This window comes from Lutra lutra, chromosome 16 (assembly GCF_902655055.1).
Source record: "Lutra lutra chromosome 16, mLutLut1.2, whole genome shotgun sequence".
Lineage (NCBI taxonomy): Eukaryota > Metazoa > Chordata > Mammalia > Carnivora > Mustelidae > Lutra > Lutra lutra.
In genome coordinates this window covers 26,487,448-26,505,543 of record NC_062293.1, presented here as the reverse complement: position 1 = coordinate 26,505,543, position 18,096 = coordinate 26,487,448, and the positions used below count along the sequence as shown (strand labels likewise).

The 18,096-nt window shown below is 38.8% G+C and overlaps 1 protein-coding gene across 17 annotated transcripts in view; it reads left to right on the top strand.

Moving 5' to 3' along the window:
* Window positions 1-18,096, top strand: part of MBTD1 (mbt domain containing 1) — a 70,611-nt gene that overhangs the window by 32,917 nt on the left and 19,598 nt on the right. For 11 of the 17 annotated variants that reach the window (XM_047705912.1, XM_047705917.1, XM_047705916.1 and 8 more), the window contains 8 exons: window positions 611-750; window positions 2,091-2,205; window positions 3,683-3,765; window positions 13,137-13,254; window positions 16,368-16,502; window positions 16,792-16,880; window positions 17,095-17,329; window positions 17,944-17,999. In XM_047705912.1, coding sequence (XP_047561868.1) covers window positions 611-750; window positions 2,091-2,205; window positions 3,683-3,765; window positions 13,137-13,254; window positions 16,368-16,502; window positions 16,792-16,880; window positions 17,095-17,329; window positions 17,944-17,999 — 971 coding nt within the window. Of the gene's footprint in view, window positions 1-610; window positions 751-1,549; window positions 1,666-2,090; window positions 2,206-3,682; window positions 3,766-10,675; window positions 10,793-13,136; window positions 13,255-16,367; window positions 16,503-16,791; window positions 16,881-17,094; window positions 17,330-17,943; window positions 18,000-18,096 lie in introns of those variants that run through there. The other 6 variants (XM_047705908.1, XM_047705920.1, XM_047705922.1 and 3 more) reach the window with 5 other exon arrangements.

Genomic DNA, 18,096 nt, shown 5'->3' with positions numbered 1-18,096 from the left:
TGCTTCATGTTAAACGTTGCATTGCACTTCTGCTTATGTTTTGTTATAATCCTCTCAAAAGGCTAGCGCTCTTAGTGTCTATGAAAATGCCTGGCACATGGTGAGCACTAAGGACATGTAAGTGGAATCTGCTTTATATTTGTTTGTGGGTTCGGACCCTTTGTAAAACCTGTTAGACTTTGAGCTACGGTCAGGACTTTCTGGAGCCGTAGCCATGGCATCATACCAGTCTTTTCTCTAACTTTCGTGGAGGCTTTTCCATCGTTTGTGTAACAGAAGACATTGTATGTCTCATGTTTAAAATAAAACCTTTAGGTAATAAGTTATTAAAACTGTGAGATTAGGGATGCCTGGGTGGCTCAGTTGGTTGGACGACTGCCTTCGGCTCAGGTCATGATCCCAGAATCCCGGGATAGAGTCCCACATCAGGCTCCCAGCTCCATGGGGAGTCTGCTTCTCCCTCTGACCTTCTCCTAGCTCATGCTCTCTCTCACTGTCTCTCTCTCTCAAATAAATAAATAAAATCTTTAAAAAAAAAAAAAAAACTGTGAGATTAAAAAACGGTTTTACTTTATGACCATGACACCCGTGTTTGCGTTTTCTTCATTAGCTACCTGCGAAATGTGTGGGATGGTTGGTGTGCGAGATGCTTTTTACTCCAAAACAAAGCGTTTCTGTAGCGTTTCATGTTCGCGAAGCTATTCGTCAAACTCCAAGAAGGCAAGCATTTTGGCCAGACTTCAGGTAACGGTACAGAAACCTTCTTGTTCCTTATATCTGTTATTTCTATGGCTTTCACTGTTTACCTTTCATTGATTGTGATTCACTGCACTCCACTTTACCCAGTTGGCCAGTTCCCACTTTATACCCCACTGTTTGGTTGGTTGGTTTTTGTTTTGTTTTGTTTTGTTTTTTGTTTTTTTTTTTGGAAATATATGGTCCCCAGAGTTTGCTCAGTGCATAAGATGGAGCAGCTGTTATAAATAGACAAGGCATACTATCCAGAGTAAACTATGAATGAAATAAGTGAATGAAAAATATGTCTTCTTTTTCTGAATAAGCATCAATACAATAAACACCTTGTTATGTACAGGAACTGAAGCCTTTCTTCTCCCTGTTTTCTTTTGAGTTAATATCAAGGTAGAATCATTCCGTGTTTGGGGGGAAATGATTTGCCCTTTGGTATTATTTCTCTATCATCTTTGCTTTGTACTCCAGATTGCAGCCTGTTTGATACCTTGAACAAGTGTGTTGGGTTAATCCAACTAACCTTTTTGAGAACACTCCTGGTATAAAAAGAAATTCATCTTTCTTTAAATGTACGGCAGGGCCTACAAAACGGAGATTTGACCATTTGACTAAGTTGTTACTATTATAGCATATAAATAATGTTATTAAGGCACTTAACTGATTTCTGTAATATATTTTGTTTGATCACATTTTGTTTACTCTCCTTGAACTTACTGTGATCATTACATAGCACTGAAAGGATTATATAAATTCCCCAGATTAAGGAAATACATCACTTAGATGTATTTCTATATTTCAGATAGACAGTACGTAAGATCCTGAGCAGTGGTCTGTACCCAAATGGATGGCAGTTTGTCACACTGTGAATTTGGCCCATGATCATTTTGTCATTGATCTTTTGCGTTAGCACTAAAGGTATAAACCTCAGTCACTTGCTCTTTAAACATTAAATTATCTTCTCTTACCATATAAATAGCAATGCTTGGCAACCTGCATGAGTGAATAACCACTGGTTTTATCTAGTATAAGAAGGAATCAAGTATCCACCACAGCCTATGTTTAACATCTTATGGGATATAATTTTTTATTAACATATTAATTTGCATATTGCTGTTTTAGTCTGTGCCAGCTCTGCTACCCATGTTAGATGTCTACATTGTAGCAGAACTCAAAAAAACATTTCTCATATTAAAATATCTTGTATGTTTCCTCTGCTTTAATAATTTTCTAAACCCTTGATGTTACTTAAGCAGAATGAGTAGTATGCAATCAGGTTAATTTTCTCGGTGGAGGGGGGTGGATGAGAAAGAATCCTATTTACTTAACTCTTCTTGTTTCAGGGTAAGCCTCCAACAAAGAAAGCAAAAGTTCTTCAGAAACAACCTTTAGTTGCTAAACTAGCCGCATATGCTCAGTATCAAGCTACCTTGCAAAATCAAGCAAAGACTAAAGCAGGTAATATCGGCGAATGTAATAGAGGTGAAATATTTGATACTGACTCATTTAGTTTGAGTTAATGACATTTTAATTTTGCATTTTCGTTAACTAAGCTATTTCTAGGCCCGACTAGTGTATTATGACATTAGGCTTCCTCATGGTTGTTTTGGTTTCAGTAAATTATTCTAGAAGAGAGTAGTTGTATTCCCAAGTTCACAGTGCTTGGGGCAGTATCTTAGCATTTTTTCTTTTTAAAGATTTTATTTATTTATTTGACAGAGAGATCACAAGCAGGCAGAGAGGCAGGCAGAGAGAGAGGAGGAAGCAGGCTCCCTGCTGAGCAGAGAGCCCGATGCGGGGCTCGATCCCAGGACTCCTTGAGATCATGACCTAAGCCGAAGGCAGCGGCTTAACCCACTGAGCCACCCAGGCGCCCCAATATCTTAGCATTTTTTATTTGGCTTATTATTTTCTGTGTACAGGTTCTCTATGCTGTGGATGGTGGGGAGCGTTGAGATAAAAAGCAAAGAAATAAGACATTTAGCAATATTTGCAGGGAGTGGGGAGAAGAGAGTAGCAAGAAGAAGAGATTGAGGAAAGCATCATTTCTAATAGAAGATTCTTGATAGGAGGGTGACTGGGTGGCTCAGTTGGTTAAGCAACTGCCTTCAGCTCAGGTCATGATCCCGGAGTCCTGGGATCAAGTCCCATATAGGCTCCAGCTCGATGGAGAGTCTGCTTGTCCCTCTGACCTTCTCCCCTCTCATGCTCTCTCTCACTGTCTCTCAAATAAATAAATAAAAGTGTTTAGAAAAAGAAGAAGAAGAAGATTCTTGACAGGAAAGCAGAGAAGTAGGGAGATGTAACAGGGAGTAAAGCAATGAAAAACCCTCCCGAAGGTATCTGTGGCAGATACCGGATAGAGATCTCATTGAGGTACCCAGTAAAAGCTGCTTGGGAATAAAAACCCAAAAGCCGTCACGGCATTCTTTGAACACTTCTGCTCTCAGCTGTTCTTCCCCGCTGATTGCTGAAGAGCCTTTCTTCCTTCGCTTTCCAAACAGCTTATACTATGTATAGAAGACTTAAACTGCTATTTGTTTGCAGGTATGATCTATGCAAAAGTTCATGTTTATTCAGAGAAGTTCTTAAATCTTTACAGGAAAAAAAGAAAACTTTCTTTCAAAGGTGATAAGTTAATTTTGTGTCATTTCACATTGTCTTGTAAATAAAAGGTTTGAGGGGCACCTGGGTGGCTCAGTGTGTTAAAGCCTCTGCCTTCGGCTCAGGTCATGATCTCAGGGTCCTGGGATCGAGCCCCACATTGGGCTCTCTGCTCAGCCGGGAGCCTGCTTGCCTTCCTCTCTCTCTGCCTGCCTCTCTGCCTACTTGTCATCTCTGTCAAATAAATAAACAAAATCTTTAAAAAAAAAATAAAATAAAATAAAAGGTTTGAGAATTGTAATACATCTACATGTATTTTTTTTCCCCACAGCAGTATCCATGGAGGGCTTCAGCTGGGGTAACTACATCAATAGCAATAGCTTTATAGCAGCTCCAGTTACCTGCTTTAAACATGTGAGTACAGAATTTCTCACCTATTGAAACGCTTAGTCATTGTTTAAAGCCGAAGATACAATAACATCGAAGTGTCTTGTCTTTAGAAGGTCTTTATTTTATACTTCGTCATAAAAATGTTACTTTTTATTATACTTATTAGTAATAAAAACAATTTCTAGAAGTTGTGCAAGTGTTCTTTAAAGAAGTTATCATTTGTGGGCAACCCTCTCAGGTCCCAGGACCTCCATCTTTGGGAGCTTTGTGCTATCACTTTGCTATTGCTCAATAAACCTTGCTTTCTTGCCCACCAAAAAGAATAAAATAAAAAGTAAATTATAACTTGAAATTACTCAGATAGGAAAAAGTACTAGTCTTCTCTAATTTTCATATTAAGCTGAACCATATACAGTTGCTGGTTTTGTATGTCATGTGTATTGGCAGTGTTGTATGGTTCAGCGTAACACAAACCTCCATCTTGCATGTTACCTAAATCTTTGTGAGCTGACCTGATATTTTGGAAAAGGATCTTTCTTCCAGTTATGTTTTTGTCTCCAAAGGTAAAATCACAAAAACAAAGAAGGAACTGTTAGTAATATAGCATTGTGGGCTGAAATATGTGACACATACCAGAAAACCCTTTGCAGGATGTCCTTTTTGGCAAGTAGATTCTTATAGAGTATATGAAGTAATTCAGAATTACGTTAAAAACATTATCCAAAGATAAGTTTGTTCCTTTTGCTCCTCTTCCTTTTTGTTAAATGATCTGTGATTACTTCTCTCCAGTACTTTTTTGACCTTACTACAAGTTTAATTTATATTTAAAGATTCTATCTGCTATTTAAAAAAAAAAAAAAAATCTGTTTGCTACTATGTACAAAAAGAAAAGAGAATTTAGAAAATTAATGAATGAAACTTTGCTTACACTAAACATTTTCTTAAGTTAGGACTTCACTTTCAAATAACAGCATGTGGGCAAAACTGAGCTTGAGTTCTTGCTGTGGAAACTCAAATGAATTTTCATTAGTTCACGGCCAATACAGACTCTTGATCAAGGCAGAGCATATGAAAGCAGTGGTAGAAATATAAACTAAAGCTGAGTTCCTTAATTTGCTAGTTTTCTTTCCTGAAAGTACAGGTGTTCAGCCTTAGTTGGTGGTATAAGTGGGATCCTAGATAACTTTATTCAGTGCAAAGTAGGTGACGTCCTTCACCGTATGGTGGATAGTAGTGTCACGTTTGTGAAATAGATTAAATAAATACACAGCAACAGAAAAGAACGACAAAGCAGATCTTTCTCTTTCTCTCTACAGTTCTTTGTGCTTTTGAGAAACTCAAACTCAGCCTAAGTTCTCAATTACAATTTAACTCCTTCATCTCAGATACCTTGGAAATTTGTTGTCTCTTCTGAATAGCCTTTATCTCTTTTCCTGTCTTTAGTATTCTGGGGTTAGTTTATATTTTGATACCACAAACCATGTAAAGCTGTGTTATGTAAGTAGTCAAGGTATTTTTTTTAAAAAGCATTTCAAAATCCCAGAAGCACATTTTATTTCGTGTCCATGTCTATTAAAGTTCTTTCTAAGAAAAATCTCTACTATAATAATGAAACTGGTTTTGTTTTCAACTCGGCTTTTTTAAGATTAAAGTGTTCTATCATATAGATTAAAGTAGCTAGCCTTATTGTATTATCAGTAATGATACTGTGTGCACTCCCATTTCTCACTCAGGAGCAAAGCGTCTGTCACCCAGTGTCTTCCTTCTCCACTCATCTTTCTTTACTGCCTTTTTCTCATTGAGTAGGAAAGCGACTGATAATGATAATTTCTTAGTTTATTTTAGTACAAATGAGTTTGCTTTGTTGCCTTAACCAGTATCTTCACTTGAATCCCTTTGGTTTCGGTCAGACCTCATGCTGCACTTGATTTTATCCTTCAGAGCTGGTTCTTCCCCCAGGTAGTTTTCTAGGTCTCCAAGGAGAGTTACTGGCTTTGGCTTTAGGAAGTCTGTTGTCAGGAGCTGCTGGGAGCGCAAGTCCCTGCCTTGTTTCATCCATCTCCTAGTGTTCTAAGACTCACACTGCCTGCCCTAACACTGGTTGATCAGTAAGGCCAACTTCTTCTAGATTCACTTCTGCCTTGTCCCCAACTTGAGCACACGTTGGGGGCCTTTTCCTGCTCATAGGGGATTATTTTCCAAACATAATTTTAAGAAACATCCCGTGTGTAAGATGAAAGCAGAACTATTGTGATTGAACCAAAAATTGGGGCTGGGAGCAGTGTCCAAGCCCTGAGTTGAGTGCCTTACTACTTTAAGGTAACCCAACCTCTTCTGGAGTAAGGATCATAGGGAAACAAACACTTTATATTTCCTGGCACTTAAGTGTGATTGTGATTAGTTTTAAAATCATAGGATTTCAGCAGTGGATCTCTTTTTTTCCACAGTCTATCGTTAAACTTCTGGGAATAAAGTTTCTGCGAAGTGTATCGTAGGACTGTGTCCTCTTTGATAGTTGCTGTAATTATTCACAGTGCTTCACTGAGTTACTCAGTTACAGCAATGTTGACATTTTTTATAATTAGCAAAGGAAATTGAGCCTCAACTGTTATTAAATATACCTGCTTCCAATCTGTGTATCATGATTGCCATGTACCTAGTATATCTTTCATTCTGTGTAGGTCGTAGTTTGGTAGTTTTGAGACTTTTTCTTTTTTCTGGTTTTTGATTTTTGGGGGTTTGTGTAAGTTTCAGAATTATTACTCTTTTCCCTAATAGACATAGTCAGGTTAAGAGGAAGCTGTACTGACTGCCCTGGCAAGGATGGGGTGGGGTGGCCAAAACCTTGGCCCCTGACCCTTGGCTTCCCCTTTTCTGGCGGTCTCAGGAGTTGGAAACCACGGAACTGGGTAATAACACTTTTAATTAATCCTAAATCATGCGGTCACAAAACTGTAATATATCTTAAAAATCATCTAGTTCATCTAATCTGTCTCTCACTGTAAATGAGACTCTTGCTACTTTTTTCAGTAGCTGGATTATATTTCAGTTTTGGGCTTTGACCTTCTTTCCATAATTTAAATTTTTTTGTTTTGGGGGTTTTTTCATAGTTTTAAATTAAGCCTCTATAGGGAAAACGTTCCTGTGCTTCTTTTACTCATACACTGCTACCACACAGTATTTCTGACACCAGACGTGCAGGTTTTCCATACATCAAGTAATTCTCCAACACCAGCTGGGTGTCTGACAAGTCAACTTGGTTCTGACACTGTCTCCCTGGAGTTAATCATATCCCTCAGGTTAATCATATCCCTCAGTCCCACAAGACTAGCCCCACTTCAGTTACCAATCTGAAGTCCCAGGTGTTACCTATGCTTATGACCAACTGGCTGCAAATAAGGGTTCCCATGACCTGTTCTTTGAGTTCAGTAACTTGCTGGAATGGCTTACAGGGAAACGAATCCTTGCATTTGCCAGTTGATTATAAAGGGGATAATAAACAATACAGGTGAACAGCCAGATACATAAGGCAAGGTTATGAGAAGGCGCATGGAACTTCCCGCTCTCTCTGGGTTATGCCACTTCCTACCAGCCCCATGTAATCACCAGCCCAGAAGCTCTCTGAGCCCCATCTACAGACTCCTTATCCAAATGTCCGCTTTATACTACTTCACTTTTACAAAAGGTCTGCATTAGTACTTGCTGTCACCAACCAAAAGAAACCAGAAAAGGATTTTTGCTTTCAGGAAACAAAAAGCATTTCCTCACCTTATGCTGTTTTGGCTTACAAAAGGTTTAACAGTTATAGTTAAGATTGATTTTATCTACTTCCGGATGGCAGGGGAAGCCTGTATTTTAGGATTCTGATGAAGGCTTCATTGTATAGGCATGATCAGCCATGAGCTCAGTCTCCACACCCTCACCCTTTCCCAGGGGATGGGGACTGGGGCTAAGAGTTCTAAGCTTCTACTCATAGGCTGGTCTTCATGGTGACCAGTCCCATCCTGAGGCTATCTAGGAGCCTACCTAGAGTCTCCTCATTAGAACAAAAGGTGCTCCTATCACTTAAGAGATTATAAACCATTGAGGAGCTCTATGTCAGGACCCGGGTCAGAAACCAAATGTAAGAACAAAAGATGCTCTTAGTGCTCTTATCACTTAGAAAATTACAAGGGTTTTAAGGGCTCTGTGCCAGGAACAGGAGCAGAGACTGATAATACACACACACATACACATATATATGTATCTGCATATATTTCTATTTTTTTCAATATATATTTCCTGTTGTTTCACTATCCATATCTATCCTAACTGGAAAAATCCACTATATTACTGAAGTACCAATGCCAGTTAGGTGTATGGTATACATTCATGAAATTCACAGGTGATTTTATTCTAGTAATTTATGTTTGAACCCAAGAGAGCCTCCAGTTGATCAGTGTGTATGCAGAACATTGAATTTTAAACAATCTTAATTTTTTTTAAAGACTGTAGTCCTTTTTTTTTTTTAAGGTTTTTTTTTTTTTTTTTTTTTTTGGACAAAGGGGTAGAGGATACATGTAGGCAGAGTGGCAGGCAGAGAGAGAGGGAGAAGCAGGCTACCCCCTGAGCAGGGAGTCCGATGTGGAGTTCGCTCCAAGGACCCCAGGATCATGATCTGAACCGAAGGCAGCTACTTAACTGATTGAGCCACCCAGGTGCCCCAAGATTTTATTTATTTATTTGACAGAGAGAGAGATCACAAGTAGGCAGAGAGAGTGGGGGAAGCAGGCTCCCTGCTGAGCAGAGACCCTGATGTGGGGCTCAATCCCGGGACCCTAAGATCATGACCTGAGCTGAAGGCAGAGGTTTAACCCACTGAGCCACCCAGGCACCCCCACAAGAGTTTAGTCTTTTAAATTGAAGCAGTCCTATTTCCCGTGACTTACCTTTTAAAGTTAAGTAAACATTTCTTTCTAGACATTACAGTGCAGGCCAAAATGTGCTACTGTCAAGTGGATGTGAAACATATAAACCAAACCTTAAAATCCAAAACACACATGACTTTAGTCATGTACTTACAGATTTGAAATTTCTTTCATTTGGTACTGGACTGTATACTCTGGTGTCTTTGCTAAGACCAGAAGTCATCCTTCTTTTTTCTCCCTTGATAATAGTTGTAGTTTTGATAGTTTTTTTTAAAAGGCCCTTTGTACACATGTATACCATAACTTTAAAGCTGACTTTAGGGGCGCCTGGGTGGCTCAGTGGGTTAAGCCTCTGCCTTTGGCTCAGGTCATGATCCTCAGGGTCCAGGGATCGAGCCCCACATTGGGCTCTCTGCTTAGCAGGGAACCTGCGTCCCCCCCTCTCTCTGTCTGCCTCTCTGCTTACTTGTGATCTCTCTCTCTGTCAAATAGATAAACAAAATCTTTAAAAAATAAAAAAATTTAAAACTTAAAAGAATAAAGCTGACTTTACTGCCTCCACAAATATATCTGGTATCACTTACATGATACATTCTAATCCTCTCTTGGACACCTGAACTATATGCCAGGTGTTTTGAGAAGGTAAGGTTATCTGCACTTCTTTGCAACACATATCACAAGTGTGTTTTGGATTTTAAGGTCAAAAGCACAAGTACTTTTGTTTGTGTACATACAGTAACAGTAGTTTCTCTTCATAGTAAAACTTACGATCCATTTCTCAAGTATGTGTTTATTAGTAAAATAATGCATTTCAAGTAAAATTATTTTTTGGCTTTTTTCCCTTAACCTTGATTACACATACACAGGACTCCACTAAAAGTTTGAATTACTCATGTCCTTTCTCACTTAAGTCAGAACCTCCAAGATGTCATCCTAGATTGCAGAATTTCTTTCTAATGCAAATAAAGCTTCAGTTAGTTCCTGGCACTTGTTAGCGCTCCAGCTGAGTTAGCTGTCACGGGTCTCACCGTGCAGTAGAATTGGTACAGGAAAACAGTGGACTCTAGAATAAGAGAAATTGTGCTCACTTTGGCAGCACATATACTAGAATAAGAGAAATCACCTGTCATGTTTTTGTTTTAAAGAAAGCCTAAATAGTCTAGATTATTTTAACTTTAGTCTGTTTTCTAAAGTGGTTCTAGATTTGATCTCCTGATTGTTCAACAGTATTGACTTAATACATTGTTGTTGGTTTTTTTAACCGTGGGCTATTTTACGCCTTTCAAATTAGTAGTCACTGCTTCCTATCCCTTTTTACACACACATAGCCTTCTCCCATTCTTAATCTTGCTTCCACCCCACGCATCCCGTTTTCCTTTTATGCTCTCCTCACACTCCCCCTCATCCTGCTGCCACCACCTCAAAAAGTAGATTCTGGTTTCAAATCAAAAGGTGAGTGGACTTTCCGGAGAAGGAACAATTTTTTTTCGTATTTCAACCAACTAGTTCCAATGAGTAGCATTTAGGAGTTCTCCTTTCTGTCTAGTTAATTTCCTGTAATGTTTTCTTCCCTTTTTGGCCAAAAAGTATTTCATCTTTCTCTACTAGATGACCCTTAATACTCATATGCCTGTTAGTCTTTCATTGGTGGCTTTTTGTACAGTTGTCCTACCATCGCTGGGATAGATTCTTTCTTGGTTACCTCTGTGCAGCTTCAGGCCTAACTTCTGCCCACTTGTTGAAGATTGTGGGTGGTTATCAGAATAGGTTGGCAGTTCTGTGGAGGGAAATTTGTATTTCTGCCATGAGGCATCATGTGTACAGTGTATCAGCCCTCTGAGAGTCTAGCCATCTGGGCTGTTGGACTGTCTGGGAATGTTCTTGAAGTGCAGGAAATAAGACTTCCCACCCAGTTATTTTTTTATAGACGACAGTCAGGTGGAGGTTGTCATTCATTTGTGCTGGGGAGCCCTCAGTGTTTGGATCTGGCCATGTCCTGCAGGACCTGATGACAGCTTACCTTGCAGGGAAGGAGAGTCGCTCCCAGATAGCCCTCACGAGTGGCCCTGGAGCAGGAAGTGGTGAAGCAGATCTTCCTGATTTGGGAGGAGCCTGAGGTGGACCTCTCGTCCTGAGTCTGGAAGGTAAATTTGTTGTTACCTGTAAATTATGGTTCTGCTAGTTCATGCTATGCCAATCCAGACTTTCAGAGGTATCCCTCCTGCCAGCAAGAGAAGACAGATGACTTGGATGAAGATGGCTGTCAAGCCCTGGGTCATTTCGTCTTCCACAATTAAGAGTATTCATTTTAAACAAAAGGGCAGATATATCTGTGAAATTACCTTATTATTTCAACACATTGAGCACACGCTATGTAGAAACTACGGTGCTCTTTTTGGTTGTTTTTGTTTCTTCATTTTTTGTTTCTTAGAGTGAACCATATGGATTGGTTTAAGAGGGCCTAGCAGAACCACAACCTTACAGGCAAGAACAAATGTCACTTTCTGCTACTTTCTCCTATACCAATCCAGACTGTAGGGACAAAAACATAATATCCCCCAATAAAGTGAATATTACCCTTATTTATTAACAAGCCTATTGACCCTTTATTTTCTTTAATAAAATGTGACTAAAAACTATTTTCTGCAAATAATTGTTAAGGCCAAAAAAAAAAAAAAAGGTGAAATTGTCATATCTAGCTCTGAGAGGAGTACTCTATGCCAAATTCACTTAGCAGTATGCCAACCTAACCCCCAATTTATCAGCATAACCACTCTTCTTTCTTCTCAACAAAAAATAAACCCATTCCACAAGATTTGGCAGCCAAACAAAGAGGGGTGAATATCCTGCCTTATTGTAGCATAAATTCAGCTGCATCTGTCTGCTCTAATTGGTTCATCCTCACAGAAATGAAAACATGGTCTTTATGTTAATATATCTTAGCTTAACCTACGTTACCTATCATCTTTCCAGCCTCTCCTTTTCTGATCCTATCTGCTGGCAATAGGGATGGCCCTACAGTCTAGAATGATATAGGGGGAGATAGCAGAACCTGAAGAGTCCAGTCTTTCAATTCAAAAAGAGCAGAAGGAGGTAGTCGTAACAGATGTATTGTTTTTTTTGCAGAGTTCAGGGAGATAGTTACGTGGACCCTTCCAGAATCACAAATATTTGAGATAGGCCGCTGTCTCCAAGTACTTCATTGCTTGTGCTACTTAAAGTAATAGCCATAATTTGATTCTGTCTTTGGTGCCCAGATGTACTCTAGTTCAGGATTATTTGACCTTTTCTTCCTCTCCTTCAGAAATGTCATGAACTATTGAGAGGTTAGGGGTTGAGTACTATTTTAGGCTAACCCTCCTGTTGGGTTAGCATTCACCAAAGTATGAGAAGCCTTGCATGGAAGACATTTACCCAATGTTCAAATTGGCTAGATCGTGTAACTCCTAGATGTCTTTGTTTGGTCATCTTTGAGCTCTGAAGCTGTTTTGTCTTTTCCTGATTTGTTCATATGATCAGGTCTTTGATATCTTTTTCTCTATGTTCAAGGTTCTAAATTATTTTTAACGAGGAGCTGATTGTCGGAGCCACAGAGACTGTTTAGTATTATCAGCATTCCTAAATTCACTTACTTTATTTAATTAACCATTGCCTAAACTTCAAATAATTATAAATGGCCTCAAGTTTTAAGGATCAAAATGTAATGGAAATTGTAATTTGGGCATGTTAGACTTGGGAAAATCTCTTCATGATACTTATTTAATCAGTTTTCTGAGTCCGCATCCTAACCAAGTGGTGTGGAGGCTAGTGATTACCAGTTCTAACATTGAATGTTTCCTCTTTGTTTATAAGTAATAAATTATGTAACAATATGCCCCGTGGTATGCATCTCCAGAAACTCTTCAACTCCACTTTTTTAATAACTTCAGCTGGTGCTTTTGCCACATGTCCACTTTAACAGACTGTATTTCTGTTTTATGAATTTATCTTAATTTGAAAATACGGATAACTGAGTTTTGTTTTTCCTGTTACTGGAAACCCCATTGCTGATTGGAAGTATTTTTCTTTCTGCTCTTTGGACAGACCCTTTAAAATTAGAGGTTAAGGTAAAGTGCATTCATTAAGCATATATTTTAAAAGTAATAAGTTTCTCTGCTTTGTCCTGTGAAATCTACTGAGTTTGTGATAGCTTTTACAAAAATTGCTGCTCGGGTCTTATATTAGGACAGTATTGAATTTTGAAGTTGGCATGGATCTATTCTAATATATGTGAAATTCTGTTCATCTTAAGCTTGCCCCTCACACTGGCTTTTTCCAAATAGAATTCTGTGAAAAGGGAAATAACAACTCTATTTTTAGAGAAAAATGAATGAATTAAATGGTACTTTTAATTTAATATTTCCGTTACTAATGGGAATGCTTATTTTACATACTGTGTTTTGGGCTTTATGTTAATAAGATGATAACTTAATAATTTTTATATGACAGGCACCTATGGGGACCTGCTGGGGTGATATCTCAGAAAATGTGAGAGTAGAAGTTCCCAATACAGACTGCAGCCTACCTACCAAAGTCTTCTGGATTGCTGGAATTGTAAAATTAGCAGGTGAAAACACATGTAATAATTTACCAGAAAATGCCAGTTATGTTTTTACTAACTTGTAAGAAAGCATATTTGTAAATTTCACAAATATTGCCAAGTAAATGAGAAATGCGGTGATAGGGTAGAGAGTAGCAAATTTTATTTATTTATTTTTTTTTATTTTTTTTTTTTTTTTTAATAAAAAACTGAACAGTAAATACTTTTAGCTTTGGCAGTACAAGCTCTGTCATGGTTCCTCAGCTTGACAATCATATCGTGAAAGCAGCCGTGGCAAGACATAAATGAATAGGCATGGCTATGTGCTACTGACAACTTTATTTACGAGCACTGAAGTTTGAATTTTATATATAACTGTCACATGTCATGAAATGTTATTCTGTGTTTGATTTTTTTTTTCAGCCATTTAAAAATTTAAGACCATTCTGAAATGCAGACTGTAAGAAACATCAGGCAGTAGGCCAGACTGTGGGCCACTATATAGTGTGCCACACCCTGGTGTAGGGAAATACTTGGAAAAGTAACAAAAATTTGAGGTGCTAAGAAGAGTGATGAGGTCCGTAATACCAAAAGTAAACTAGTGTTGATAATTTCCTCTATGTTGGATTCTTTTTCTTCACTCCCACTGCTTTCCATGTCCCCTAGTCCTTGCTACCTTATTGCTTATCACATAAATGCATTAGGTATGTCCTGTGTTAAACACTGTGGGCAGGTGATTGCAGAAGTATAACACCTCATTTATTCCATGAGTTGCCATCTGCCAAACACTCCCTGCATTTATGACGAGGCACTCGGTGAGTGGTGCGGTAGGGCACTGTAGTCCTTCATCGGGACGCAGGGATGGGGCCTACAACCACTCAGCTAAGTTGTCCTTCAGTTAGTCAGAGGTCTGATGCGTCCTACTCTTTCTAGTTCTCTTTCCAGCCATCCTCCCCCAAACACCCTGCTCACTACGTACTGCACACAGACTTAATTTACTAAAGATGATCTTGTATTTTTTTGCTCAGGCGTCTTTTTTTTTTTCCTGCTCAAGCATCTTTAATCACTTCTTCATCCTTAAAGAATCAAGGTGGTCGGCATTTATAGTTATTGATGAGTTTCTCCATAGACCCCTGGCCAAAGTTTGGTTGCTTCCCAGCAGAAATGCTATCTCTGTTCGGATAAGGGGAGTTCTCCCTCCTCCCTCACAGAGCCTGTTAGCACCTCTCTGCCTTTGCACAGACATTTTACCCAGTTCGTTTCCCAGCTTTTCCTTGAAACGTTCCCCCAGCTATACAAGTACTCTCTAAATGCTTGTGTTGTTCACTGCACTGTAATTTGAAACAACATAGTCTTTCTGTCCTAGGTGTTTAAGGCAATTATATTTAAATAGCTCTAAAGATCAGTGTGTTTAATATCCAAGAATTATTTATACCTTCCATCTCCAGTTTTACATTTCGATTTTATCTAATTATATCATATATCTTATTTTAAGCCACTTTAATGACATTTTAGAATTGAGCCTGATGTTAATCATGAACTAGAACTCAACAACAGTTGGCAGACTCATAAATTAGTCTGTGAATTACTGAATTTTAAAACTTAAGGTTTTAATGCTGTAAATTTTCATCATAGCTTTTAACACATGAAAATGCTGACTGGGGACGCCTGGATGGCTCAGTGGGTTAAGCCTCTGCCTTCGGCTCAGGTCATGATCCCAGGGTCCTGGGATCAAGTCCCACATCAGGCTCTCTGCTTGGTGGGGAGCCTGCTTCCCCCTCTCTCTGTCTCTGCCTGCCTCTCTGCCTACTTATGATTTCTGTCAGATAAATAAATTAAAAAAAAGAAAGAAAGAAAGAAAGAAAATGCTGACTGAACTTAGCTCCCTGCCTGAAATATAAATTTGTTGGGCCTTTTTTACTCCCCTGAAGGCCTTAAATAAAATTGAAATCTGTTACCAACAAAAGGTTTATTATAAACAGGATATATCATAACACTTTTTGTTCTTTTTAAGAAGTAAGGCTTCCCATTTGCTTAGTATGTACAGTCTTTAAGTCCTTTCATATACATTTATTTGTGTTTTTTGAACTTTTTTACCTAGCATTTTCACATTTTATTTCCAAATAAATAGGACAGAAAAAATTAGGCGCTTGAGGTAGCCACATCCAAATTATCCAAAATAGTTATTCATCTAAGCAAAGCAGTTTCTTTCTTCTTCTTTTTTTTTTTTTTTTTTTTTTTTTTTAATTAAAGGTGTGTGTGAGGGACGCCTGGGTGGCTCAGTTGGTTAAGCAGCTGCCTTCGGCTCAGGTCATGATCCCAGCATCCTGGGATCGAGTCCCACATGGGGCTCCTTGCTTGGCGGGGAGCCTGCTTCTCCCTCTGCCTCTGCCTGCCATTCTGTCTGCCTGTGCTTGCTCTCTCTCCCTCTCTCTCTGACAAATAAATAAATTAAAAAAAAAAAAAATCTTTAAAGGTGTGTGTGAGAGAGAGAGAGACAGAAAGGTAAAGAGCACAAGGCACAAGTAGGCAGGGAGACAGGGAGAAGGAGGCTTCTCTGCTAAGTAGGGAGCCCGATGCAGGACTCAATCCCAGGACCCTGGGATCACAACTCGAGCCAAAGGCAGCCATCCAACAGACTTGAGCCACCCAGGCACCCCAACAAAGCAGTTTCTTTGAGATGTTACTTTACCTGGATTTCTGTGACTTACTATAACCTTCTTTTTTTTATTTTCAAAACTACACATTCTAGTAGGACTTTACCACTCCCATTTCCACTAAGAATTTCTTTTCTAGAATTTAAGAAACTCTGGGTAAAATTAAAATACATTAAAAGGGAGGAAGCCGTGCTCTGAAAACAGCTAAACTAAGGACATTACACAAAGAGTTCTCAAAGTTTGATCAGTATACCAGTAGCAGCAGCTTCACCTGGGGACGGGTTAGCAGGGCCTGTTCTCACTCTTCCCCCAGCTCTGTGGAGTGTCAGAGTTTGGGGATGGGCAGCCATCTTTCTGCTCACACACCCTGCATGGGGTTCTGCTGCGGGTACAGCTAACAGATGACACCCACTGCCAGCAGCTAGGTCGTGTTCTGTTTCATCGCATTTTCTTATTATGTGGTGATTGGTTTGTTGGTTTCAGGTTACAATGCCCTTTTAAGATATGAAGGATTTGAAAATGACCCTGGGCTGGACTTCTGGTGCAATGTCTGTGGCTCTGACATCCATCCAGTTGGCTGGTGTGCAGCCAGTGGAAAGCCTCTTGTCCCTCCTAGAAGTAAGTGGCCTCTTGACCCCTACTGTAATTGAATATTTGTACTTCAATGCAGTGTCACACATAGTAATATTCAAGGGATATCAAAATTACAATAATACTTTTTGGTTTCACATCTTACATGCTCGCAAGATATACTTTTGGTTTTTCTGTTTGTTTTTTGGGTTTTTTTGTTACTCTTCTACAGAACCTTAATACTCTGAATTACAGGGGAAATTGTTGTGGTTTGAAAAAATAGTTTATGAAGCAATTCTCTTTGCTAAAGTGTAACTGGTTATTTCTTTTGTTTTAGCTATTCAGCATAAGTATACAAACTGGAAAGCTTTTCTAGTGAAACGACTTACTGGTGCCAAAACACTTCCTCCTGATTTCTCACAGAAGGTAAAGACAGGATCTTAGAAAGGACTGAAGTGTCAATTGAGAGCTCTAAAAAAGGAATAGCCTGGAAGTTTTTTTAAGGAATTATTTTAATTTAGTGAGCCAGATGATCTAGCTAAATGTCGAGTGCACTCAGTATTTTTAATGGTACAATATTGAGATTATCTGTAGACCTTTGTCATGAATTCCGAACAGTCTTTGTTTGCTTTTGTTTAAGGTTTCAGAGAGTATGCAGTATCCTTTCAAACCTTGCATGAGAGTAGAAGTGGTTGACAAGAGGCATTTGTGTCGCACGCGAGTGGCAGTGGTGGAAAGTGTAATTGGAGGAAGATTAAGACTAGTGTATGAAGAGAGTGAAGATAGAACAGATGACTTCTGGTGCCATATGCACAGCCCGTTAATCCATCATATCGGTTGGTCTCGAAGCATAGGCCATCGATTCAAAAGATCTGGTAAGCACCTGTCACAGGACCACCTGTTGAAAACATCATTGAGGCTAAATTTTACTACCTGGTTATTTTTTCTCTACAGAATAGCAGAGATCAGAAATAGCATTCTAGTTGTCTGGGCTGCTCATTCTGCCTTAATTAGGGAAAGTTCACACCAGAATAGGAGTGTCCTGACTCCTTTATATTCCTTCCACTTGTTCTCATTTCAAATATAATGCACTTCTGGTCACAACTACACTTGTTGTCTTAACACTTTTCCTAGCCAGCCCATTTGAAAGATCTAAAGGTAGCCTTTCCCTTTGCATTCAGTTCTAATCAAAAGAACAAGATTAAATGTGGTTAGACTTAATACTAAACACATTAAAGCATACCTCTAAAGTTGTGATTCCCTAACTAGGGAATTACCAGCATTCTGACTGGCTGAATGTATTTAATAGCACATGTACTCTGAAGAGAGAAAGACTATTAGAAGATATTTTTCACCATAAATGTAGAAGGCATGTATTTCTGCCATGTTTTAGCGTATACATACCTTGTGAGTTTGAAACCTTCAAAGAAACGTGGTTTTTGGTCTTCTCACAAATGCTGACAGATTAGTATGTAACTTTTCCTTGTAGATATTACAAAGAAACAGGATGGACATTTTGATACACCACCACATTTATTTGCTAAGGTAAGAAGTTTTTATAAGAACCCTCATTTGTAAATTAGGTTTGAAAGAGGGTTGTGGGTTTTTTCCTAACATTATGGAAATCACAATTACATTTGTT